We start from the raw sequence: 27,041 nt of genomic DNA on the forward strand, positions 1-27,041 counted from the left end.
ACTTTACGAGACTCTGACACGAGCGCACGTGTACTTACGCTATGCACAATGCGCCCGTGCATAGCTCGTACGTCGCGCCCCGAGAAGCTTGTCGCGACAATGTTGGAATTAACGGGACAGGTGCAGAGCTTTCTCCTCCGTTTTTTTTTTTCTTAAATAAAAATATAATGAATTTTATTGTGAATGTATTTAAGTTGGCTTACATTTTTCTTAAGCTCGACAGCTCGATGATATTTACACAATGCTTCCTTAATCAGCTATATATTACAAATAAATATCTCTGTGTTCCACGCATACCACGATCTCTCCCCCCCCCCGATTAAACGGGGAAGCTACACGACTTTCGGAAAATCTATATAAAAAGAAAAAAAAACGTATTCTCTTTCGCGGAAAATTCACCATTTGTTTTAACATTGCGCCGTTAAAAGCGTGGAATTCTCTAGGAAATGATAAATTACAAATGATGTCGACATCGAGTACGCATTATACACACATATATGGGTAAGGCTATCGATAAACGTGCTCCCCGTTGAAGGGAATTTAATTTCTAGATTATTAATCTGCATTATATTCCGAATGGCACGGCGCGCAGGATAATAGAGAAATATCGATAATTGCGTGAATGGGACACATTTGATTAAATGCCGTGACTTTCTCATATGGATTTTATAATAACTCATAAACCAAACAATTGGTTACAATTAATTAATTTGCGACATGGACAATAATGTAACAAACGTGCCATAAAAGTTTTCAGTTAATCGAATTATCTTCTCGTTACAAAAAATGAATTTTTCTTTGGTAAAAACTAAAACCTACTAAGAGCGCTACATTTCGCCAGCCGGTTCGGTGATTTTTGAAATGTTTGAAACATTTGAAAGAGCATACCTCCCCTCAAAGTATTTCTAACACATTGTATATACATATAAATAAACTTTATTTCAATAAAATTTATCTAAACGCGATAATGCACCATGCAAATTCAATGACAGCGTGGTACCTCAGTGACGAAAATCGACTCGACGACCTCGACGTGAAAATATGGCCACACATACTTTCTCACACCGGCACTCTCACACAGTCATTCTTTCCATCTACTTAATAATTAAGACACGACAATGCAAGTGCTAATACTATCATTTGTGCAGCGAGTACAATCGCGATCGTGCGCGTGTGTCCTTATTAGGTAACACGTACAACACTACATCAGATCTCAGAAAAATATAGACCCATCCGTATCCGGTTCTAGCTAGGATTTCGCGTGACATTTGTACAAACCGGTCGTGCCTCGAGCAAAGAGTGCCAAATGCACCGCAAATGATCCACAACACGTGGCCTCACAAACACACCTCGAGTTCCATATTTGTTTCATTTGTATGAACAGCATCTCGCAAATATTTACGCGCACGAGTATCATTTACGGATATTAAACGAAGATTTTTATCGATGGACGATTCTTTCTGCCATCTCCGGTCGTCTAATTATCTCTCGGTTATTTTCAATTGCGCAAAATTCCCCCGTGATTCTCTATGCATTCTGATGAGAAATAATTTTAAAACTTTTTTAAAAGCCACATTATGACGACGGAATTAAAAAGCACTCTTCAAACTTTCGGATCTCGCTCATTTCGCAAATATTGAAAGTACGTGGCCTCTGACATATAGCGCGGCAGTGCTCGTATAATCCGTGGAGGGAAAATTAGTTTGACATACCTAGCTTCGAAGCTTCATCGTTACCTATCGGCTCGCTGTATATTCCGAGGGCGAGTTATAGTTACACCGATCCTCTCTCGAAAACTTTCCATTTCGGATGAGTCGTGATAACGTGTCAATTTCGATGTCTTTTTAACTTTCAGCAAAGGGACACGTGCTTGTCAAATCGACGCGGCGATCGCATTTTCTAACACGCTCGCCACTCTCTCTCGCGCGCGCGCGCGCGTGAAGGAACGCACCGCCGCTGTTCTCTGATCGAGCAGAAATTCTCTACTCTACGTAGACATTGCTCGCCGAGCTTCCTTCTTTCTATCGCGAATCGGTAGATCGCGATTATTCGGTGAAATTGATTTCAGGGCGACGATAGTTCGTTCGTTCGTTCGTTCCGCACGAGCGCCCTTTTTCAAAATCGAGGCGAAAACGTGCCGGGAAGACGCGCGTTTGCTTTCCTCCCTCTCGCTATAAATGTCTTACCTTTGTCGTCTTTTTCGCCGACTTCATTTAAACGCCATCACGTGTTCCCGAAGATCAGATCCTACCTCGCGTACTCGCCAGAATAGCACACGCGCGCGGCCATTCCAAGGGACAGCCTGCGAAGGATCTCTCGCCGGTTAATAAGGAGTATTTTTATTTCATTCTTATCTCGCAACAAAACCGCACAAAAATCGGATCAGTCTTGCGTAGCGGTATCGATACGGACTAGCGGATCGCATTGAACGATCGATTGAAAGCAGGATTCTCCGGTATATCGCGTCAGCTTTATCGTTTGATTCGCGATATCTCCGTGACGTGTGTGGAAGAGAATCGTCCTGGAAATCCCCTTCTGCGATCCCGCTTCTTCTTCGTTCCGCTTTTTCATAACATATTTCTCAAGTATCCTCCTTTCCCCCATCGCCCCCCCCTCCTTGGCTCTTAATACCGATCTCTCGTTGTTGCTTGCTTCCGTAATCGTGATTATTGCGATCTCTCGCATCATCTTGCAAATGAAAAATATATACTTTTCGGAGAAAGAAACGCTGCTTCTTCTCCCCTGTGTCTCTCTCTCTCTTTTTTTCTCCCTCTCGATATCCTCTTTTGCCTCGACGCTCTCCTTTCTTCTTCTTTGATCGCTTCGGCCTCTTCTTCAGCCTTTCTCCGAGAACTCTTCGAAAATAAGGAATATATTCTCTCTGAAGCAAAGCACGATAAAAGCCCAATGGGCTCTGCCTCCTGTTCTCCGTGTTCTAGGAGCGCCCTCCTCCTCATCTCTCCGTTCTTCTTCCTCCGATTCCTTTTCTCTGTATATCCCTCCCTCTCTCGTTTCCCCGTTCTCTATCTTTCGATAAAAAATAATCTTGGCTGACAACGAGACCAATTACGTAAAGTACCTCATAAGGAGAATAAGCGTCATTGGCATAATGGCAGAGAGATTTAGCGTTGAAGTACCGCTGAACACGTTACATTCGGTGTTACAGTGCGCCTGTAACAAACAAGACAAACGATTCGCCCTTCTTTTAATTTGCTCGGTTTATCGACCTTATTACATGCTAATATGATCATTTACTAAGATGATGGTCATTCGCTAAGTTCGCTTTTATTATTTTATTCAGCTCCATATTTTATTTCCGAAATTATATTAAAAATGGTATAAATTTTAGGTATTTTCAACAGATAATTAACTTTTTAAATTATTTTTAATAAGCTGAGTTAAATACGATAATATAATTCTTTACGACATACGCACATATTAGATAATGATTCAGGAAAATGATTTATATTTACATAATAATGTCAATAGAAACTAATAAAGAAAAATATATGTGTAAAACTTATTAAATTAAATCATCAACATTACGATAATAAGATTCAATGTATTTATTAAATAATATGAGGAAATAACTCGCTTCTTTCAAATATCAAAAATTAACAAATTGAAATATAATATCTTATCTTAAAATTTTATTCCAGAAAAATAAATAAGTTTCAAATTCGTTTAAAAATATAAAAATCGATTCCACATTTGTCAAATATGGTCAAAATAAATGATCAAACGATCAAAATGTAAAATCAAAATGTTTTCGAACACACCGGTGGTTGCGACAGCAATTAAAATCAATTATAAACGAAGCAACAATTCGAGTCTTCAACATGCATACTTTCGATGCCAATGAAACATGAGGTCAAATGAAATACACTCACGCTTATCAGCGAGTTTGACATTCTGTCGAGGAAGTCCTTCGTGAATCGCGCTGTATCATCGCCACACTGACGGCGCACCGTATGATGAGAGCATTCCAAGTACTCCTGGAAGGCGCTGCACAAACAATATCACAGACCTCTGTTCAAAGTCCCTCTTCAAAACGCCCAAATGAAATGAAATGAGTTTTATTGTTGTAAAACACTGGGCAAACGCAACAGATCCGAATTATACAATTGGAGAACAACCGCGCGGAAATCAATAACGTTATACGATTCATAAAATTTTTCAAGGTGCATCACTTTTCCGTTGTCTCTTTCTAAAATAATTATTTTAAAAAACTATTCGTAACTTCACACAGAATAAATCTCCATTTAATTTTTCACGATTTCGCCCCCTCTTCTTTGTAGAATAACATTTTCTCCCTTCGCAGGAGAGCGCGCCCGCGGTGCGTGGTTTAATTGGATCACCGCGGAGAAACAAGATGACGCGAGGAATGTGTTTTTGCGGACCTGTTATCCAGTTTCGGGTCAGCACCATACTATACTTACGTCCCCCCCTTTCGCGAGGGATGCGCAAGTTCAAAAGCTGCAGTAGACCGTGGTAGAGATACGCTAATGACATTACACCCCTGTGTGTCTGTACAGGCATCAGCGTGAAACTTCCGACCTAAAGGACTGATTACACTCTTTTTGCGCGAACTCCTTTGAGCAACGCCCTTCGTTATTAATGCAGTTGTTTCGCCGGCGAGCTCTTAAGTGTTAAATTATCGCAGTCGAGAGATTTTACGTCTTTGCGCTAATGCGAAACGCCGAAATTTCGAGCATTGCTTAAACCTATTTGTCCGTGTTTCGTACTTTGCTTTCGCTCTGACGGTCTCCTTCATGTCATAATCCTTAATGCGATTTTTCCTCAAATTTAACATCGACCTCGGGAAAAAGGCTGATCGGATACCCGCGGGGTAGATGCACTCGAAACAGGAGGATGCAACGCATTGAGAATTTAATGTTATACTTGATGATTCCTTGTTGTTTTATTTTAACTCAATTTTCGTAAAATAAAAAATTACGTTATAAAATCCAGCAATTTTTAACAGAACATGATCCAATCTCTACGATTTAATACAATTACCATAAATAAATTATATAGCGAAATATTTTATTATCCAGTTATTTTTTTTATAAGTACGCAAAGTATATTTATCCGTTGGATTTGTTTAAACAATATGCAAAAATAACGCGCATTCTTTCTTTTTCATAAAAAAAAAAAACAAATGTTATACCGCTCTATTTTATTCTCACACACGGAAAAGTTAATAAGACGTATTCAGATAAAACAGTCGAGGGTCTACATTTTGAAAAGTGGCCAGGTCAAATTGACTCGCGCTTTGAGTTCCAAGTTTACCTCCGCGTTGCCAAACTAACAAACTTTGTCGGATAAGCAAATGGACCATGAGTTGCATCCTATTTGCAAAGATGTAGAAATTTCAGTCAAGTATGTACATATATATATAAGTAGATTTGATACGATATGAATTTTACAACACAGCACTAATCATTCTATTTACAATATAATAAAATCAGTTGTCCCGAGGAAAAGTGATGCCACCGTATCTATAATATTTTTTCGCCCGTCTCAATGATTTCCGGATTATATAATTGAAATGAATAGTAAATATCACGACAATTATTTTTATTCTACACTGAGAAAAAAACGTTCTGGACTTTAGTTTAAATATTAGTTTGCATACAACTGTATGCAACTGACTCCATTTATTAAAATAAAAAAAAATTTTCCTTTTTATTAGTATATTTTTTCTCAGAAAATACATATACTAATAAAAAGGAAAATTTTCTTCATTTTAGTAAATGGAGTCATGCGGTTGTGTGCAAACTAATATTTACTAAAATCTAGAACATTTTTTTCTCAGTGTACATTTATTTAAATGAATCATTAATACATATATGCATATCTTAAGGAAACTATTCTTCGACTTACCAGCAAAGGGACTTGATGTCTTGCTGTCCCATTGAGCGGTTGGCCATTAGTGATTGAGTCTTCTGATACGATTTGTAACACAACTCGTATTCGGCTCTGGATTTTTGCATGCACGGCGCGTGCTTCAAGAATTCTGCGAACAGAAAATTGCATTCCTGTTATTGGACAATTGCATATTCGTAGGAACATAGGTATCGGATAATGAAATTTCGAGGTCGATCAAGCAGACTTGACAAAAGCCTGCGGAAATATGTAATTTAATATTAGTATATTAGTAAAAACAAAGAATATACATATATACGTATTAATTCTCTGGAACATAGTCATTTCAAAATTTGTACGACGATATATAATATATATATATAATTAATAAAATAGATAATTAAATTATTTTGCAGATAAAAATTGAAATTGATTAAGACTTAACTGGCTCTCCTCTCTCATTCTCGATTCTATTCCTAGAAAAACAACTCAAGCTATTTACGAGCGCAGCCTATAATTACAAGAGTGTATACATGTATCATTGATTGACGCACTAGTCACGCGTCGTGTTTTGAGATCATAGTTTTGAATATGAAGGCCGCTTTCCCGGCTCTTGTTTACGATAGGCGAGCCGTACATTACGCGACTTGTACACAGCATGAGGAATCGATATTACTCTCCTTGTGAACGATTCATTATGTTACAGTATGCCTCTCTCCAAAGGAGGAGAGTACATTATGAAGAGTCATGCCGGCTCGATCGACCCACGGACAATCTACGCGATATTCCCGTAATCTCGAGAGTGCCGGATGCATTATTGAGTCTAGTGCTATCTCCGACTGGAGACCGACAGTTTGGAATTGCATTGATGCCTGCTGCTCGCCCAATTGGCAAACGGACTATACTCTGGCTTTGTCGACTGGCGCGGATGACTTTGCACGTCGTTATTTCTCTCTTCGAGAGCAAGATCTATACAGATTTACCGAGAATGGAATATTTTCAAGCTTTGTCCTCGAAACAATCAAATCTCACAATCAAATTGTAAAATAAATACCTTTAATAGAACTTTTTGAGATGTAACGAGTGTCTCTGCTTATCGGTGCCTCAACTTTATCTTTAATTTCATATTCGTCGTCCTTTTTCCATTTTAATTTCAAAATGCTTATATTCAAAATGCTATATTCTATTTTGAATGCATAAAAAACACGATTAGCTAAAGAAACAGGTTTCTATTTTCTATAATCTCTTATCCACACAATCGCGCGAATCAATTTCGTAATATTGCAAATAATTTCTCTCTCTTATATATACGTATATTCTCAACTGACAATTATTATTGTATATTGAAGACGCAAATATATCTAATCGGTTCGATGATTTAGGCAAGAGCACTTACCGTCCTGGTACGGGCCGTCTTGGCAAAGCTCCATGATGGCCATGTTGGTACCGGTGTAGAGAGAGTTGAAGTGCTCCCGCTGCTTCTCCTGCATGCAATTTATCGTGTACCTTTTGATGCATTTCATACCTGCCTCGAGATCTCTGTAACAAAAACAATAAGAAATCACTCGTTATTTAAGCATTCGGAATTGATGAGAAAAAAAATGGAAATTTATCAATGTTATATAAATAGAATCTATAATATATGTAGAATCGCGAATATCCCAAAGATATGCATAATCGCAAAAAATTAATGTCACTATTGAACCGAGAAAAATAACTTATTAGACTACGTTAACGAAATGTTTGTCATCCGATAAATAATTGCAGAAAAAGCGGCTATACATTTTAACCAAGAAGCCAAAGAAGTTAATCATCTTGTATTATTTATAAATTTCTACGATTATCATGTATAAATTTTATTAATTTAAAGATTAATCAAGAACGTGCTCAGTCAACTTCGAAAATGTATTAAGATTATATTTTATTTATTATAGTTTTTATAAAAGATAGGATAATAAATTAATTATCAGAGCTTTTCGGTTTTTAACATTTGTTTATGATATATTTACTTCCTCATCGGACAAAATGATAATCGTTACTGTTACTCTTTTACCTTTGACTAACATGCAAAATGTTCTAATTTTAAACCTCTTTTCAAACCACTTCCGAGTTGAACGATGTACCGTCTTCCTCAATTGAATTAAATGATACGAGTTTCAAAGACAATACGATCCTCTCTCAAGAATCAATGGAACAAGCGAGAAATAGAACTCGAACTCGTGTCTCAAGACAAAGCCTCTTCAATTGAATCACGATTATTAATATGATGTCACGAATATGAAATTGACTTTCAAGATCCATTCTATTGAATCGTATCATTTCTCAAGAAGTTTCCAACTGAATTGCTCAGCACGAACGCGACTATAAATACGAACCAATATCATACATCTTGGATATGAAGCCGCAATGAAACATTGGAGAGCAGATCGATATTTGCGTAACGTGTTAGAAATTTTCCGACTGTTTCGACATATAGCGGGTAACTAATAGAGAGGCATATATGCATGCATGATGTGCGTTCTTCATCTTATCTAAAACTGATTTGCACCCTTTGTGTAAAGTGCGATTTGTACAATCGCGTCAAAGAACAAACGTATTAGAAGTATCATAGTGCGACATTGCGCAACATCGTCTTAATAGCGCATTGCAATTTTGATAGCGCCATAGCTTTCATTACACAAAAAAAGATTTACAACTATATAGGGATAATTAACATTTTTTGCCGCAAAAGTTATAATTTAGCAATAATAGCAAACTCTTTTCGCAATTATTAGATACTAACAATAAGTAGCAAAAGGTTCAGCAAAACTTTTTGCTATTGCGACAAAAAATTGTTATTATTGCAAAATTAATAGCAAAAAAATGTTAGTTATTCCATATTTAACGAATAGATTTGCTATAATAGCAAATCCTTTTTTTCCCATGCGAGTATATACGACTGCGGAAGAAGCGCGCGTGTGTACGGTGCGGAGCATCGTGATTAATAATTTGTCAATCGGCTACGACCTGTCGGGGCGCGCGCACGGGGCGCATACACGGAAACTGGGCCTGAATGAAATTTAAAGTTCCATGAAATGAGCCGAATTTCCTCTCGGGTCGGCGCGCTATCGTCGGCACGGGGCTAAATTGCAACCGTAATAAGATTCTTCGTCGAATACTAGGACTGGAAATATCGCGCAAAATATCCGGCAGCTTGCATGCAATCATCCACTCAATTACATACGTACCGCGCCGAGCGCTCGACGGCGCGGAGAGAGATTCCGAGCGATCGAGCATCGCCGCTGTGATAAGCCGGAGCAGAGACCCCCCGATACGATCGCGAATTCGGACGGATATATAATAGACTAAGGCCGAACGAACGTCGGATATTATTCTCGGATCGATTTCCAATTTTGCAAGAGATCGATGAATCGTCCCTCTCGGTATGCCTATATAGAGTTTACCCCGATCGACTTTTTAACGATGAGCTACGTCGCGCGATGATTAATATTTCGTATGCCTGAAGCCGGAATCAATTAGTAGGGAGCAGAAATTTTAATACGTGTTATTGCGATAAATATTAGGGCCTATTTAGACAAACTTGCATAGCGCATAAACATAAGCATAAGAACATTGATTGGTCCATATACGGGTATGTACATAAGGAAATAGACCAATCCATTTCCTTATATGCATATGCTTATGCCATGCATTTATGCAAGTTTGTCTGGATTGACCTTCACCACATGCCTCAGTGATCGAATTGGTACGACGCACCTTATGACACGGAATGTGGGAGGTTCCAGGTTCGAACCCTGGCTGAGGTAATATTTTTCGCAATAAATTAAATTATTTTAATAAAATGCTTAAGCATAAAAATTACATCAATTTAGAAGGACCTAAACCCACGATCGAACCGTATTGACGATTAATTTGACCAAAACCAATTGTCATGACGATGACAGTCAGAGAGAAGAGTCGATTAAATTTTAAATATAGCAAAAGTGACGAAATTTCGAAATCGTCAAATGCGGTAAACATTACTTTATTATATCTCCTTATCCTTTTTCCCCGACGTCACAATTAGCGCGATTAAGCTCCGCGACGTTCCGGCACGTTCTTAAAATTGATACGAAATGCGACGAGAGAGAGAAACGACCGGGCATTTTTCTCGTGGCAAAAAATTTCCTCGCGGCACGAGAAGAAAGTGGTATATAGGAGGTAAAAGCGTGGAGGAAGACCGTCACGAAATTCTCCACGAAACGGAACGTCAGCGTAACCCGCGCCGACGTCTTCTCCTCATGGAACATGTAAAGACGGCGAATAACAACGGACGTTTTCCGCTTAAAGAGATCGCCCGTGCATGCGCTCGTGCGGGCGTAGACTGGCGTAGACTGGCGTAGAGAGAAGAAAACTAGAAAACTCACGGGCATAGTTTGTCGATATCCTCCTTTTTCGTGACGAAACTCAGGTCGCTGTTGCTGATTCTCTCGAGGGGCCTAGCGCACCTCGCCAGCTCGTCGTGTCCGCACTCGGCTTCACCTCGACAGCTAGCGAGCACTGAAACAGAAACGCGATAATCGGGTTAGCTAACAACAGAGAGAAAGAAAGAGAGAGAAAGAGAGAGGGAGAGAGGGAGAGAGAAACGTGGTCGATTCGCGAAGCATATAAGAGGCAACAGGGACCCGATACATCGGCCCCATCGATAACAACGTTATTAGTAAGGGAATCGCAAAGAGCAGCGCTGTTTCTCGAATTCGATTAAACGCGCGACGAGCACGCGGAATCGATGTTGCCGTTGCGGTGTGATTGCAGCGGAAATATCAAACAAGTTTAATTGACCGTGGAAACAATGCAGATTGCACCTAGAACTTCATACTCGAACGGATCCCCAATATTCTCTCATTCCGATGGAATTGTCGTATCGCGAGATATCGTACGCGTCTGTCCAGCGAGAGACGTTGTTCTTAAAGTTCCGTTACATCACGTTGAAGAGTAATCCCATTACTCTGTTACTTGTTTGATGAACCTCTTTACTAGGAATTAAAGTCTCAATAAAACAACAAATTTCGCTTCGATTTGATTAAAAAAAAGAAAAAATAGGAAAGATCTCAGAGAAATATTGCATATTTACTCAAGGCTTAATTCGCTAAAACCACATATTTCCATATTTTTCAACCGTTTACTTGGATCTCTATGCGCCTGTCTTCTTTATCCTTTACCTGTCTATCATCTGTTATAATGATTCCGAGCCAGCTTGCTAAAATCCTTTGTGTCTGAATTTTGAAAATTTGGCGGCGGCGGCGGTGGCGGCTGCGGGCATACATGTAAGACGCGCTCGCGTTGCTCGCGTGTGAGCATATCGGTGGTCACACGCGAATTCGGGATGCGGGATAAAAAACACCAGGAAATGCATTCGCCGTCCGGGCTAATGATGACGAATGGCGCGCGATATTATCACGGCGTCATGTGATGCCGTTGGCGAAAAACCATTCGTTCATATTAGGAAGTTGATTTGGATTTAATGGGGGAGCATCGTTTGCCAGTTTAGCCGCGCTTTCGTCGTGCTTTTCATTCCTACTTTTGGGAATTCATTACCAATTACGCCGTATGCACAGTTCGCAAATGTTATATATACATATATACGTACATTTATACTCGGTGCCTAAGAAAACCTCGCTTTAATCCTGATATAAAAGATAGTTTTGCAAATTGAAGGTTAATTACAAACCAAAATTTCGAGAAGAGCTAGCGTCACGCGACTTTTCAACGACCAACATTGAATATCATACAATTAGCAATAAATCTCGAATCAAAATACGAAAAAAAGGTTGGTGACTCCCTGACTCGATACAAGGGGATGACTTTCGTTCTTTTAATGGCACTCTAATGTTATATCTCGAAAATTATCGGTGCCTCGAAATTTTAATTGAGAGAAGGTCGACTCTCTAAATTGATCAAAGAATCCGTCATTAAATTAAAGTCGGAGGATGCCGGGACATTCTGTACAAACACTCCGGGAGCGGGGTAAAGGAACATCGTATCCGCGCTTTTAAAGGGGGGGATGCGAATCTCGGGACATCCTCCGCGAAATTATTAAGTACTTTCGAGAGAGCTTTACACTTCCCTCGTAATAAACAAGCTATTGTAAGGGAAGGGTAAAGTGGGAACCGGGTCAAGATCGACTTTTCTCTCGATATACCAAACGAACTTATAACTTCCGCTCGAAACCGATTACCTGGAAGTGCCACTTCCTGGGTAATAAAAGAGAACTGGCAGTAGAGGACCGCTCTGCTCTTCGTCTCTCTGTATAACACCTGCAACTTTTCTTCCCCTTTTCTCTCTGCCACCTCCTATCCTGTGTTTGGTCTAATATACAGTTTTCTGTATACGCGTGATGGCGGTTGCTAATGGAAAGTAACGTTACATCTCGCCGTCACGATGAAAAAGCCAAATAAATGGGTGTTATATTTAAAACCCGATGAAAATGTTCAAGCTTCCGCTTTGTCGATATGTCTTGCAAATTATTCGAAATGTCAAAATGTTTTATGCAAGAGATCTCATTCAATTTGAGACGTCGGCGAGGTAAAATAGAAAGCGGATATCGACGTAATATCAGAAAATGAGGATGCGCGAATTAGCAATTTAGACTAACTTTCTGTATAAAAAGAATCATGCGAGACTTGTGAGCAACTTTTACATATAGTTCAGTAGTACTTATTTTCAGACTACTGAATCGTCCTTTTTATCAATGATCGCTTTCAATATATCTCAAAATGGATTACTCGCTTACGTAATGCAGATATTGAATGATCTTTGCAATCTATACATCGTATTTGTAAACACGGCATACATTCAGATAAACATCGCAAATTAATGTTTGTAGTTGCTGCTGATGCTACATCGTTACCAAGACATGAGATTGCTAAAACATACGACGATAAATATGATCCCCCCCCCCCCGTGCTATTTGAAGAGAAGAATCGCATATTCCTTTATGTAAATTTACCGTAAACCAGGTAAAGTCTCGAGAAAACAGAATATCGTCGGAAAATTGACTCGATTAAAAAATTTATTTGTTAAATTCGGTGAGCACCCTGCTGAGTTAGGATATGTGAAGTATTACAACGTTAAATCGTGATGCTTGTAAAATATTTGCGCGATATAAACAACAAATAAATATATAAATCTTCAACTGGGACGAATTGTCCCGTTAGACTTCGAGGGATTGAAGGAAACCTCGCGTGTTTCTTTCAATTCCTTCGAGTCTAAGGGGACAATCCGTCCCAGCTGAAGATTTATATATTTATTTATTGTTTCGCGCACTACACAAGTTTCTTTACCGAGTAAACTCTTGCCGTACGGGGAAGCTGCGTTTCTGTGGGACAAAGCACGAATCCTACGGGAGGGAAAGAGGGCACGGAATGCATCGCGCCCTCAACAGCCGTGCGCGTACGTGTATATGTTATTAGGCATCGATTTGACGTGTGCGACAAACTATACGCGACTAAATCCCTCGTGCGGCGCCCCCGACGACCGACGTTATTAAATTTAGTTACAAACTATTGAAATTATTGGAGAGCTCGTCGCGGACCGACTACCGCGGTAACGACCGAACGATTCGGCGAGCCGCCCGCGAAACTGGCCGCGGCCCACCCTATATAGCGGCGCAATTGTTTTGTAAACTGAACGCAACAATGGGACGACGGGCGTCGTCTGGCCGCGATCTGTCCTCCGATGATTAAACAAATAGCTCCGTTCCAACGCGATTTGTCCGTTTCGAACGATTTATGTAGTCGTCGATTGAAATGACACAACGATATGTCTTCTTGAAATATCTCTCGATATACTCGTAATATAATCGTAATTTTCTCCCAGAGATACATACGAGATTATAAATCATTATTTAAAGACATAATTTTTTAACTATAAATGATAATAAAATATTATTGCTTACTTGAAAAAAATGGGCTACGATAATTGCAATAATTATCGTAATTTTATTCATATTTGTCTTAGTCACGCATAAGTGAATAAAAATATAAATATCCTTTTCCGAGATGGTCATCCCTCTTATACATCGTAACCCATTTTTCTATCCCCGATCGCATTTCGTTCTCCAGCGCTTCTTACTTGCTTTCGCACCTCTCTCGGCTAAGATATCACTCGTGAGAAGAATACCGGCTTACGACGGTACAGAGTACAGAGTTCCGTGTGTAATTCTATTCTGGCACCCGTGGCACCAGTGATTCTCCGGGACACGTGTCTCCGGGAGATGAGTCGATTTATTATCCAGAATTATTACGAATCGCGACAATTACAATTTTAATCGCGTCTAATAACGGCTTCGATTAGTAATCGACTCATGCATGTTCCACGGGTAATTGCGATCGTAATTAATTCGGTAATGAACATTTTTAACACATTCTCCGCAACTATGCACTTCTCTTTAATTCGATTCCTGTCGCGTAATTAGTCGCACGGAAGTCGTTACGATATTATCGCGAGTCCTGTTACCGTTTTACGTTGCGCACAGCAGACGTTTCGGAAACTCGCGATCTCGTATGTAGTCTCCGATTTAATTTCAAGTACTTAGTAAACAACAGATTTTACGTCAGAAGTTCTATCGTAGGGAAGAGAACATCGCATATTTATGAATTTATAACTTTATATTCTTTTCAGTCTATTGTTCGTTCTTTTTTCTCGCAAACGATACGGCCAGAAATTCGTCTTTGTCGATTGGAAAATCGATCCGTCGGACGTTTTAGCCGATGAGCGGTCAACGCGCGTATATGCGACGTGCTGGCGGCTCATCTTTAATGCCCGCTGAACGCACGCAGGCACACACGCATGCACGCAGCTGCAGCAGGAAGAGGTTGGTTAGGGCTCGTATTTATAACGAGGCGAGATGGGACCATCGTACGATGCCGGCACAACCAATCGCGAGCCAACCCGTATAGGCTGGCCTTGCCGCCACGACTGCTAAACGCGCGTGCGAATATAACGCGTGTGCCATTCGCTTGCTCACGCATCATGCACGCGAGTGTCAGATCGACATGACCGGACGTCACGCGCTCAAGCTCGTACCAAGTGTTTTATTTATCTATGCGTTTCCCTAAAAAAAAAATTTCTATTTCTGATCAAACTAAAAAACTGCTCGTCCCGGCACTTTCGAACGAAATCAATTTCCATTTTGAGATCTTTCGCTTTAAAGAGAAAGAAGAAAAACGTGGTAACTCTTAAAAAGATTACCCGTAAAAACTCATTTTTAATCCCTTAAAGCAGTAAAGCAGAAACTTTTGTCTTAACAAAATCTTTCTCAAGTACAGTATTCGTGTAATTATCGGCTCAGCCTTTTTCTTGAAAAGTATATAGAAGAAAAATTAGCTATATACTGCGTTAATTGTGATTCAGACTGTCTTTATACCGAGAATATATTTGCATAGAGATTTGCAAAAACGCGAAACCGACGGCACCATTGGCCCGTTAGTAAAAGTCACGCCACTGCAAGATTAAACAAAGATCACGGCACCGTGCACCTTCTTCTAGACATTGATAACATGTTACGTCACAATGCCGGTATTGATCAATAACCATTATCACTTCTTCATCTTCTACTACAAGATACGCAATCTCATCTTTTATACATCACACTTCCTATCCACGTCATCAATCGAAAGCGATGACCAGTGGCTACAAATTTTTTTGTTTACAGACACACTATCCACAAATTAATTCCATTTGCGGTTATAAATGAAATCATAATCGTGCATCTTTATATTACGCGTTTTCGAGTTGCACACTCCGCATCTCCTAATTCCGACAGAGCTAAAGCGCGGACTGCTCCAGAATTCTAACGACAATGGGAAACTACCCAGCATGTATCGGTTACAAGTAGCCGGCGTGTGGTCCATTGTCCATAACCATGGCGGTGGGCAAGGCAGCAAATGCCATTGTGTCCGTCGTTTCGCGAGAACGATCGCCATGGGAGATGAAATTTCGGAATGATTGACGGTTAAGAATAAGCGAGATCGCGCGGGGCGTATTAGGTTAACTCTGGGTTATCCAGCAGAGTGCAGACGACGGGCGAAATAGACTAAACGACGAGACGATGATAAGAAGGTCGCGCGCGGATTTTCCCGCGATCTTCTCGGCCCGGGGAGATAAGTCGAGAGGGGGAATGGTCGCAAAAATCGTTGAAGAATTGACCGCCAGTTCATTTACGTCAATGCGAAAAGCATTATCTTATATCTCCGGTAAGTGTTACGCGCATATAATTACTATCTGCTCTTTTTCCGCGCTCGCGCTCCGCGACGACGACGGCATGGGTGGGCACAAATGGATGGGACAGATGACGATGACGATGACCCTGCACGATAGCTCTTTTTTCGCGTGCTATCCTCGTCGCGTGACTGACCTATACGAGCGGAATGGTCGCCCGACATAATGAACCACTCGCAATAAGCTGATTGCGCATAAAAATAGTTTCATTTTTAGTCTGACGCGTAGGAGATATGACGCAACGTTGTTTTAATTAAAGGCCTTTCGTGCATACGACGGCAAAAATTATCTTCGGAATAAATACAAATTCAATATATTTCTCTCCGCGCGTTACGTTTAATTGACTAATAAAATAATCTCAGATAACTATTATGTCTCTATAGTGTCGCACGTGGATAATACTTTCGATCGTATATTCCCCGAGTCGTGATTAATGGGTCAAAATACCCGGAGGATGATACTACGCGTTAAGGATTATAGTACGATAACACGGATCCTGGTTCATATTATGTGGCGTCTGCGAGCCGTGTTAATCTAATCGGGACGTTATATTAAGCGTTATAATGCGGGATAGTCGTTCGTTTATTTCAACATTAAATGTCCGAGATAAAAATAGAAAATTGCTCCGGCAATGCAATAACGCCTAGTGTACACTTTCTCTCTCTCTCTCTTTCTCTCTATCTCTCTCTCTCTCTCTCTCTCTCTCTCTCTCTCTCTCTCTCTCTCTCTCTCTCTCTCTCTCTTTGAAAGTTAATCTAAGAGGTAAGGAGCTAGAAGTAGTGACGGAAATTAAATATTTAGGAATAATAATTGATAAGAACCTAAATTTCTCGAAGCATGTTGATTATATAAGTAGAAAAGTAGGAGCAAGGTTAGGCGTTATGCGAAGAATTAGTGTGGATATATCAGCTATATGAGATGTGTGATATATAAAGCAATAATTGCTCCGTTGTTTGATTATTGTGGGTCAATCTTGGTGGGCATTAGTAAAACGAATGTGCAACATTTGCAGAAACTACAGAATCAAGGTATGAGAATTATTCTGAGGTGTAATAGAAGAGTAAAAATTGTTGATATGTTGGAAGCGTTGCATTTCATGTCAATTAAGGAAAGAATAGAATATAATGTTTGTGTAATTGTGTATAAAATTATGGAAGGTTTGTGTCCGAAATATTTGAGGAGAAAAATAGAAATAGTGCAACACGAAGGAGGAGTTGGTACTAGACAAGTGGGTAATATACATATATAGGTAGATGTAAGACTAGTGAGGAGCAAAAAATGTTAATGTATGAAGGGTTGAAAATGTATAATGCGTTACCCACAGAGATAAAGAGTGATGAAAAAATTCAAAGTTTTAGAAAGAAGTTGACAAGGTATATTATAGCGAAAGAGAGAGAAACAAATATGTAGTAGGAATGAAATTAGATATGTTAGTGATAGTATGTAGTTAATTGTATTTGTATTATGTACATATATATTTTTTTTTGTAAGGTTTTTGATGTAGTTACTGCAGCTAATAAACGACATTCATCTCTTTCATCTCTCTCTCTCTCTCTCTCTCTCTCTCCCTCTCTCTCTCTCTCTCTCAAGTCACCAAACACCAGTCTTCTCTCTCTCTCTCTTTCTCTCTCTCCTCCTTCTCTCCCCTCCCTCCCATCCTCCTCCCGTCCCTCCCTCCCTCTCTCTCCCTCTCTCTCTCTCTCTCTCTCTCTTCCTCTCTCTCTCCCTCTCTCTCTCTCTCTCTCTCATGTTAAACATCCTGAAATCCTCCCACTTATCGCGGCTAGGAAGTGATTGGCTTCAACGTTAATTCCTATTAGTCGCCGCGGAGAATCTTCTTTTTTGGAGGGAAAATCCACGGAAAGCACGGCGAATCGTTAATCCATTGATAAATTGAAACTGTTGCTGCAACTTACCTGCCTTTTAATCGGAATTACAGGCAAGACCAGACGGTTCACAAGCGTTTAGCGACCGTTTAGCGTCGCGTTTAAATAACGCCAAGTTGACTCATCTTTACAGCTTAAGTTGATTAACGCTTATTAGCGACACGTTGTAGTTTGCATTATCGAATATTGGCGCTAATCGATACATTTCTTCGCGACGCCGCCGCTTTTACGAGACGTCGCGTCGTCTGTATATGTGTTCGAGCGTATTTGCCGCGAATATCGATACCGGTTTGAACACTCGCGAAAATTCTTGCGGTAACGAATTCGAGGTAAACACCGATACTTTTGAACAAGCTACGCTACTTGATTTCCTTGACAATATCAAGCCCGTCTCGCACGATCTATAATTTACAATATGATACGTCGTGAATAGAAAAATTGTAGGTTTAAAGTTGTATTTATAGAATCGTTTGTGTGTGTGCATATATATATAGAAACATGCGTGCCGAGAATGTATTACGATACACGAGTAATAGAAAATAGAAACCGACAGATTAACGCGATCAAGTCTAACCGAACGGCTCGCAATTTCCAGCCAGACTTGGAGCGAAGAATAATATTTCCATTTAGCGAAAAAATGGAGTTACCTATTACAATAATATATCCGCATCCTTGAAACATCTACCGCGTACAACTCGTTATTTCATCTCGGTTTTATTTCCCCATAAATGAAAGATGAATCTCGCGAGCGAGGAAATGGGTATATAGCTGTTTGTTTTACGTGCACTCTGCCTTCTGGCACTCTCTCCGCATTTAATATGACATTGGTATACGCATGAACGGCAAGATTTTCGCTAACTTTAATTAATTTGCCTCGCCGTACACGTTTATTACATCGGTCTCCATTCCTTTTCATTCTTTTCGTGCGTTACATAGCTCCGTTTATCGCTGTTTATTATGCCAACGTCACTTCGCGCATTGTGTATCATACATATTTCGAATAAATAGCAGCGACGTAAAGAGAAAATAACCCGTTGTTACTACATACTCCACGCAAGGAGGAGGAGAGTACGAGGATGCGGAAAAAACGCGGGGCGCAAAATGAAGAGGCATTAATGCAGTCTCGAAGAATCTGCCGAAAATATCAGCGGTGCTATAGACACGCGATCAAAGTCAGTCACATGACTCGCGCGGAGAAGCAGATGCGACGATGCTCTTCTCTCTACATCTCTCTCTCTCTCTCTCTCTCTCTCTCTCTCTCTCTCTCTCTCTCTCTCTCTCTCTCTCTCTCTCTCTCTCTCTCTCTCTCTCTCTCTCTCTCTCTCTCTCTCTCCCCCTCTTCCTCTCCGTCACGCAACAAGTCCTCATTCTCGCGCCCGTAGTTACGTTGAACAACCTAAACTCTGTGGAATGCGTCGTGCGTGAGCGCGCGCCCGCGCGCGAGCGAGCAAACCGGCTGTTCTGCCTCCGTCTCTTCTCTCGCATCTGTCGCGCGCGTCTCCCGTCCATTTCTACCAATGTAGATTAACTTTAAATCTCTCTGTTCAACTTACTTATAACCTTTTTCAAAATCTTAAAACTAAAAAAAGATAAAAAATTAATTAAACCGAGATTAAAGTTAATCCGCAAATGGAAATGAACATCCGACATCCGACGGTTTTCTCCGCTCTCTATATCTCTTCCTTTCTCTCTCGCGCGGTCCTCGGTCACTCCCGTCAAGGAAAAACGGCTCGGTTGGCCCGAGCCGAGGATGCTTTTCGCGTATGGCGCGACCATGGCGTGACGCGATGACGCCGCGCCGGGATCGGCGCGTGAGTCGGTAAAGGTGAGGCGAGACTCACGCCCATCCGCTCGGCCAATCACCGGTCGCTACGTCATCTCGTACGATGTAACGGAGCGAGTCACCCACGTGGTTGTCGAGCGCCGCCGTAGCTATTTCGGTAGCGGAGAGAGAGACCGTCCTGTCGCGAAAGGACTGATCTGTAGAGAACCGTTGTCGCGACAACTTTCGACTTTATCGCCGCGTTATTTCATCATTAGTCATCATCTGATCCGATTATGTGGACCAAACGTGGAAAAAAACTGAAGGACGCTCGCGTTGTCAGCGAAAGTCTTCGATTATAATTCCGAAAACCTTATGGAGATAAAGAATCGTATCTCCAGTTTCTGTCAAAATTGGAGTTAATATACCTTTTCCAGAAGTTTAAATTGTTATATGATGATATAACAGGGCGGCGGTGTGGTCTAGTGGTAGAGCGCCAGACTCGTAATCTGAGGAACCAGGTTTGAGTCCACTATAGAGCCATGTATCATGGAAAAAGTTTTTTTCCAAAAAACCGCGCTCCTCCGTGCAAGATGCGGAGAAAACTGGGCTCCGTCTGTCGGAAGAGACGTTAAACCATTGGTCCAAAGGGTTAAATACCTCAGGAAAAAGTCACCAACCCGCTCCGATGAGCATGGTGACTTCTAGTTAGCGTAGGGCTGACAACCCACCTAATGAAACAAACCTGTCATGAACACATTACTATAGTAATGCAGGCCAAGGCTCTCCCGAGCTGTAGTGCCATGGATTTATTTATTATATGCTGTGATAACGGTCTTATGTCCATTATTACTAATTCCTGAGATACAATGTTTAGATAAAGTCGGCGTATTGCAAATTTTCATAGAAATAATAAACTTCAAATCCTGTTTTCTCTTCTATAATAACGGAGATACGAAACAGAATTACTTGCGAGATTAAACGAAATAATCGATACAGACGCGAGACGGAAAGATGCATGGATCTAACAAAGTTTGATAAACAAGTCAATTATCTAAGCTTGCATATATGGGTGCGTTAACGCGAGCGGCGCGACTCGAGCGATGATGTAATCCAATGTTACATCGTTCAGGGAATCCGTCTGAGAATTTATTCAGAAAAAAACGTCACACGTCACGCGTGGCGACGTCACGCGTTATAACGGCGTTGTGAATCGAAATGACCTGCCTGCGATCCAGATCATCAATGGAGTGATTAGTGTTTACAAATCTATGCGTAATTCGCAACGCGAGTTATAGTCAACAGGAAGCGGACTTGCGGATCAATCTGTTTACTCGCCTTTTGCGATGCACGCGCGCGAGATGCACCACAAAACGAATAATATACCCTGAATGAAATTCAAGGCCGGCGATTCTCCTCGTCACATCGGTCTCTTCTTTAAAACGTCGTAAACACAATTTGCAGAAATTCTCGTTGCGAGACTAATCGCTCCTCGTATGTTAAAAGCTCGTCTGGCCTCTGGGAGCGACTTTAAATTCGGGTCCCCCGCGGTAGTTTCGGATGTGCGCGCTTCGACACTTTGAATGTGCTCCCACCCCGACCTCCAGGCACGTGTCGGCCGTTTATTTCAAGGATGCCAGCTTCTTAATCAATAAAGTAAATCTGAATCTCGTAGCCTCGCGCTCTGCTCTACTCTCTATTTTAATATCTGTCAGGTTTCGGCGCGTGTCGAACGAAAATTAAATCTCGCTCAAACGATACGTACATTTTAAACTCAAATTGTCTTTCATTTGGGAACTGAAAATTCGAAGTGATTTTTATAACATGCGTTATATATATATATATATATATATATATACGTACGTTTTTTCTCGTCGTTGAAAAACATCCGCAAGGAATGCGGGAAAATTTAATACTTTTTGGTTCTAATTAATATTTCGTCAGGACTTTGGGATCAAGTCGACAAAAAACCATTTCGCATCGCGATTCTTTTCAATCGCTAAATTTTAGTTCACGCACAGTGACGCCGGCGCCGGATGGATTAAGGTAAAGGTACCAATACCCGGACATGTACCTATATCCGGACACCTTTATCATTTATAAGTATAACGCAAATTAAAATCAAAGATAAAAGTATTTTTTCTTGTAGTTTGAAACTTCAATTATAATATCCAAACGTTTATTTTCATAAATTTATATTTTTTTAAAGGTATCCAGACACAGATACGTGTCCAGGTATTGGTACATTTCCTATGCTTAAGCGTCCGGGTATTGGTACCTTTACCTTAACCGTACGGTTAGCAAAAATTGATTCGCGCACGCTACGCAAAATAAACGATTCGGGCGAGCGAAATACGGTACAGAAATTGGTGCGCTAATTGTCGAAAAGCTTTCTTTGGCTCCCAAAACCGGATATCCAGCCGCGCGCGCGCCGCGCCGAAAGATAGAAGGTGGGAAGAGGAAGCGCGCCCGAACTTGGGTCTGCGACCTAATTAGATAAAACTTGGTCGATACTTTGAGAATTTTTGCTCGCACGCTAGTATCAATCTTCGCTCTAATTATTCTAATTAAACGTCCCGATTTCACAGCGGGGGGGAGGGAGGGGGGAAAAGGCCAATTACCACGGTAATTCGCACGGCGCACGGCGCCTCAGACGAACCCGAATCGAGCGAGCCCTAGCGAAAAAACATTTTCCATCGCGGGAAATTTTCCCGCCTTATTTTTACGATCGCCGTCGCGTCGACCGTTAACTTTATAAAGGTAGTTTAACCGATCGTTTGTCCCTCGCTCCGAAACTAGAAGGGGGGGTCGCGGGCGGGAGGGGGAGGGAGATCGCGAACTAAGGTAAAGTTAATTTCCGCGCAAGATTAATTTCAAGTATAATTTGCAGCCTCGTTAAAAATATCCTTCGAAAGTTCGATCGGGATATCGGAGAGATGATCGAGTCCGGCGATAATTTCGCACGAAATATTATTCGCTACGACGTCGTGACACACCCCCGAATTATCGACTTCTAATTTCGCCGTGACACTTGGCACCGCGCGACGACTGTTTTACGCGCAATCGACGTTCACTGACGTCAACTCGAGTGGAGCCGTCGTGGAAACGCCCGCGCGATATTTGGCGTCTCTCCTATCTCTAGCGTTCTCATCTCGCGCGGCGCGCTTCAACGTTCTTTATCTTAATCCAGATAACGCGATGTCCAAAATCGAGACGTAAGACGTCTTACGTCCCGATTTTGGACATCGCGTAATCTGGATGAATTTTCAGCAGTGACGTCGCCGGGACGTGTCGACGGGGTCCGCGCGCGCGCGTCCTGCTTTAATCTAGTACGCCGTCGATCCTCCTCCACCGACCACCGTTATGCACTTGGAGCGCCGTCCTTGACCTACGTTTCGAAAGAGGCGACGGGTCGTCGCAGGCGGAACTTATTACACGTTCGTCCCGAAAGCGACGAGAGAGCCAAGTTCGGAAAGGCGATATAACGCCCCCGGACTTCCGTCTTCCGTCCGGATGTCGGCTCTGCAACGTGAGAATTTCGTCGGACGCGGAATTGAGGACCGGACGTGGGTTTGAGCGTCGAACGAGCGCGAGCGAGAGCGTTCGCACGCGGTGCCATATTTTCGTGAGAAATACGAGCTACGTGAAATTGTATACTATACGTCGCGATGGTCATCGTGTCGCGCGCATTTTTTTTTTTGTTTCCTTCGCGAATCAATTTTCAAGTTGGATGACTTTGCAATCAACGCGCGACAAACCACGCGCGGCTCCCAATTGTTTTTGCGGAGATGTAGGTCATCCCTCATCCCTTAAACGTCATCCCTCATCCCACGTCACTTTCACGCGTGTCGGGACGTGAAGCGCGCGTAACTCTTGCATATATCACAGCGGCGAGGCACGTGGATTCACGTCAGGAAAGATCCGGATCGGATAGAGAAACGCGAGGCGATCGGAAAAGACGGAGATAAGTAAAGAACGCGGAGTGACATCCCAATCAAATCGATCTCCGTCGACTTCAGCGTATGCCAAGAAGTGAACTTGGTTTACTAAAAGTAACACAACTCACTCGTACTTTCCACCACGCAATCACGTACTACGTAATCTTATCTACTAATTCATTATTCCATATTTTGTCTATTAATTTCTTCCTAATTCTATAAATCAATCTTTGACAAACTCCCCATCCTCACATGCAGTGTCTAATGGTATACTTTGTCGACGCGGAGTAATCTCGAAAACTCCCACTAGAAGATCTCGTAACGAGGATCGAGAAGAAGCATCACGTGAAAGGGAATGGAACGCGCGACATTTCGATACGAGCGCGATCTCTGGAATTGTACGATTCGGTCCGCTCTCTGTGTCAATCTACTCCAATTAAAAGCTCCTCGAGGACCGTAGATCAGCTCGACTTAATTGCACTTTCTGCAATCGTGGCGGGGGAGACGGAGTGGATGGCGAGATCAAAGAAAATAAATGCTCGAAGCGGGGGCTCCGTTGACGCTGTAACGTAATAGAAGCGAAAACGCCGGTCGCCGGTCGTCGCGCGCGAGCAGAGGCCGAGAACGGGGCGAGGGGGCGGGTGAGGGCAGGGAGGCTGTGCGAGCAGGCTGGAATGATGAATATACTCACGGGAATACAAGGCGGTCATGAACAGCGCGAGCCAGGACAGCTGATTCTCCATAAGTGTTTTCATGTTCCGGGCCGCTCACGTTGTCGAATCTCGCTGCGTGCCGCGCGCCGTACGTACGGCGAGAAGTTGGTCGCCGAACGAGAGATGAAGGTCCGTCCTTCGGCGAACTTCAGTCAAGAAACACCACGCGCGCGTACGGGACAGCGCGCGAGCGAAAAATGGTAGGTGGAAAGTAACTGATCGCGAGTAGAGCAGAGTGGAGCAGTGTGGAGCAGAGTAGAGCAGAGGCAAAAAGTAGTGCCGTGCGTGCAATGTATGTATGCGCGCGCTGCGACTCTCGGTGCTCTTTTAGTTTTGCTCTCTCGGCTCTCTTTCACTCGCGATCCGCGTGCCTCTCGACATGCGTATCACGCGACCGATCGTGCACCACTGAACAGACTGAACTCACCACGGCAGCGACGGCGAGACGGCAGGCAGGCGGCCCGCGACCCGCGACGCGGCGGCGGAGAGAACGCGCGCCGAGTTTCGAAGGCGCCAGCGCGCATGCGTGGATCGCTCACGCCACCGATCCCGCGAATCCGTCCGCCATCCCTCTCTCTCTCTCCTCCGCCCGCGCCCTCCTTCTCGCTCGCGCGGCCTTCTCGCCCGTCTCTCCTTCTCCTTCCCTCTCGCTCTCTCTCTCGCGCGCGCGGATCTCGCCTGATCTCGCCACCTCGCCACTCGCCACTCTTACGATCGGCCGACGTCTTCTCGCGTCATCGTCATGCACCTCCGTCGCGTCCGTTGGCGCCGACGTCGTTACGACGCTCGTTCAACTGGCGTGAGATTTTATTAATCGAACTCTTACGAACGCGAGCCAAAGCTCGGCCGCAGGATCGGAGAAAGATGCGAACGAACGGTAGAGGGGGGAGAAAAGAGAAACCTTTCGCGCGCTTTCCACAATACGACACGTTTAATAGGACTATTCAAATTCCTTTTCGATAGAAACATATTCAGATATCTCTTCCACGTGGCTCACAATAAGTATATACCACGAAAATAGATTTGATTTTCTTTAATATGTTTCTAATAAAGCGGAAATGAAAAATTCTGAAGTCTCACTTCCACGGGTCAAATGTCCAAAGGAATTTTTTCTATTTGAATTTAATTAGGCTAGTTGTGAAATCTAGGGATTTATCGGTTATAAAAGAACTGGGAAGCCTGACTCGTTGTTTGTGTTGGATTATGTAACATATTTGAATTATATTTCTCCTCTTCTCGTTTGCAATTTCTCCCTTGCGGAATATGAATTCGTTTTCTTTTCTTTTGCTCCAATTGTATAGGCATTAAAAATAAGTTAAAAAATAAAAAAAAAGGAAGCGAAGCTATTCTGCGCGTTACTTTGTATAGACTACTATATAGACGATACACATCGTGTGTCGCGGCGCATCCGAGATAGATAGAATTTCGAAAAACCATTTTCGAATCCATTCCCCGCGACGGAAGATCGCGGGGATAGAAAAGAGTCTTGCTCGATTTTCATTAAAAGTTTCTTAGCGTTACCGGTATGTACGGGCGAGTTTTCCAACTTCGCCGGCGCCATTCGCGGAAACTCCCCTTCTATGAACGAAGCAGTAAAAAGCTTCGCTCTCGCTTTGCTGTTTCGCCGAAAGCAGTTTGTACGCATTTCGATGTATGTACCTGGCTTTCATAATCGCCGCACAAATTACATCACAAAGCGTCCGGACATTATTCCGAAATATTCGCGAAGTTGGAATATAATCGTGACTACAGATAAAATTCTCTCTCTCTCTTTTTCTTTCTCGATTAATATATAGGTATTCGCGAAATTGAGAATTGAAAGCGTTAAAATTCTCCATCGAGGATATCTATTGAATGCTGTCCAGATCATCAACGCTGAAAAGAAGCATTGATATGCCCATCTGGAAGGTATTATCGCTTGAATAATGAAAATAAACAACACGAAATAAGAGATTGAAATTATATCCAAGAGTACCTATTGGAGGCTGCACCTCGGGCTGCACGGTCTAAGCCATTAATTCAGACTAGAAAGGGGTAACGACGACGTCTATATATCCGAAGGATACCGCTCGCAGGTCCACAATCTTTGAGATTGAAATCCATGCAAATGGGGCGGTCCACGCGGTTCACGTTGAACTATTTTCTAAGATTAAAGAGGAAGAGAGAGAGAGAGAGAGAGAGAGAGAGAGAGAGAGAGAGAAAAATAAATAAATAAAATGATGAAGCCCGACAGAGCAGTAAAATGTCGCTAGAACGGCGGTCGCCGAATGACGCAATTCGTTAAAGTATCATCCTTAATGCCTTGGGGATCAATCGCCACAAAAATAGAGCAAAGGTCAAAAAGAAGAAAAGTCAAACGGTCGTCAGATGAATCCACGAAAGGCGTGTTATCCTTTCATGGAAAATCAAATCCGTATTATTATAGTCATTAGTGTCACTGACGATGATCAAGATAACGTTTTATTATATATGTATTAATTGTATTAAAGGAATAACGAAGTGTTATCATAAAAGGATATCGGACTTTTATTTGGTGGCTATTGATAGTCTCGGGAATCGTATATGGACATTTAAAAAATATCTCCGTCGTTTCTTCGAAATTTTTATTAAATTG

At 42.0% G+C, this 27,041-nt stretch overlaps 1 protein-coding gene across 1 annotated transcript; it reads right to left on the reverse strand.

Moving 5' to 3' along the window:
- Positions 1-168: 168 nt before the first annotated feature.
- Positions 169-24,884, reverse strand: LOC143906530 (uncharacterized). The gene is made up of 6 exons (XM_077422678.1): positions 24,406-24,884; positions 10,275-10,407; positions 7,265-7,407; positions 5,887-6,019; positions 3,891-4,005; positions 169-3,171 (listed from the first exon to the last, which is right to left on the reverse strand). The coding sequence occupies exons 1-6, from the start codon at positions 24,467-24,469 to the stop codon at positions 3,067-3,069; spliced, it is 693 nt and encodes a 230-aa protein (XP_077278804.1). The 5' UTR covers positions 24,470-24,884; the 3' UTR covers positions 169-3,066.
- Positions 24,885-27,041: the final 2,157 nt, after the last annotated feature.

This window comes from Temnothorax americanus, unplaced genomic scaffold (genome assembly GCF_048541705.1).
Source record: "Temnothorax americanus isolate GAGA-0224 unplaced genomic scaffold, ASM4854170v1 Scaffold73, whole genome shotgun sequence".
NCBI classification, from domain to species: Eukaryota; Metazoa; Arthropoda; class Insecta; order Hymenoptera; family Formicidae; genus Temnothorax; species Temnothorax americanus.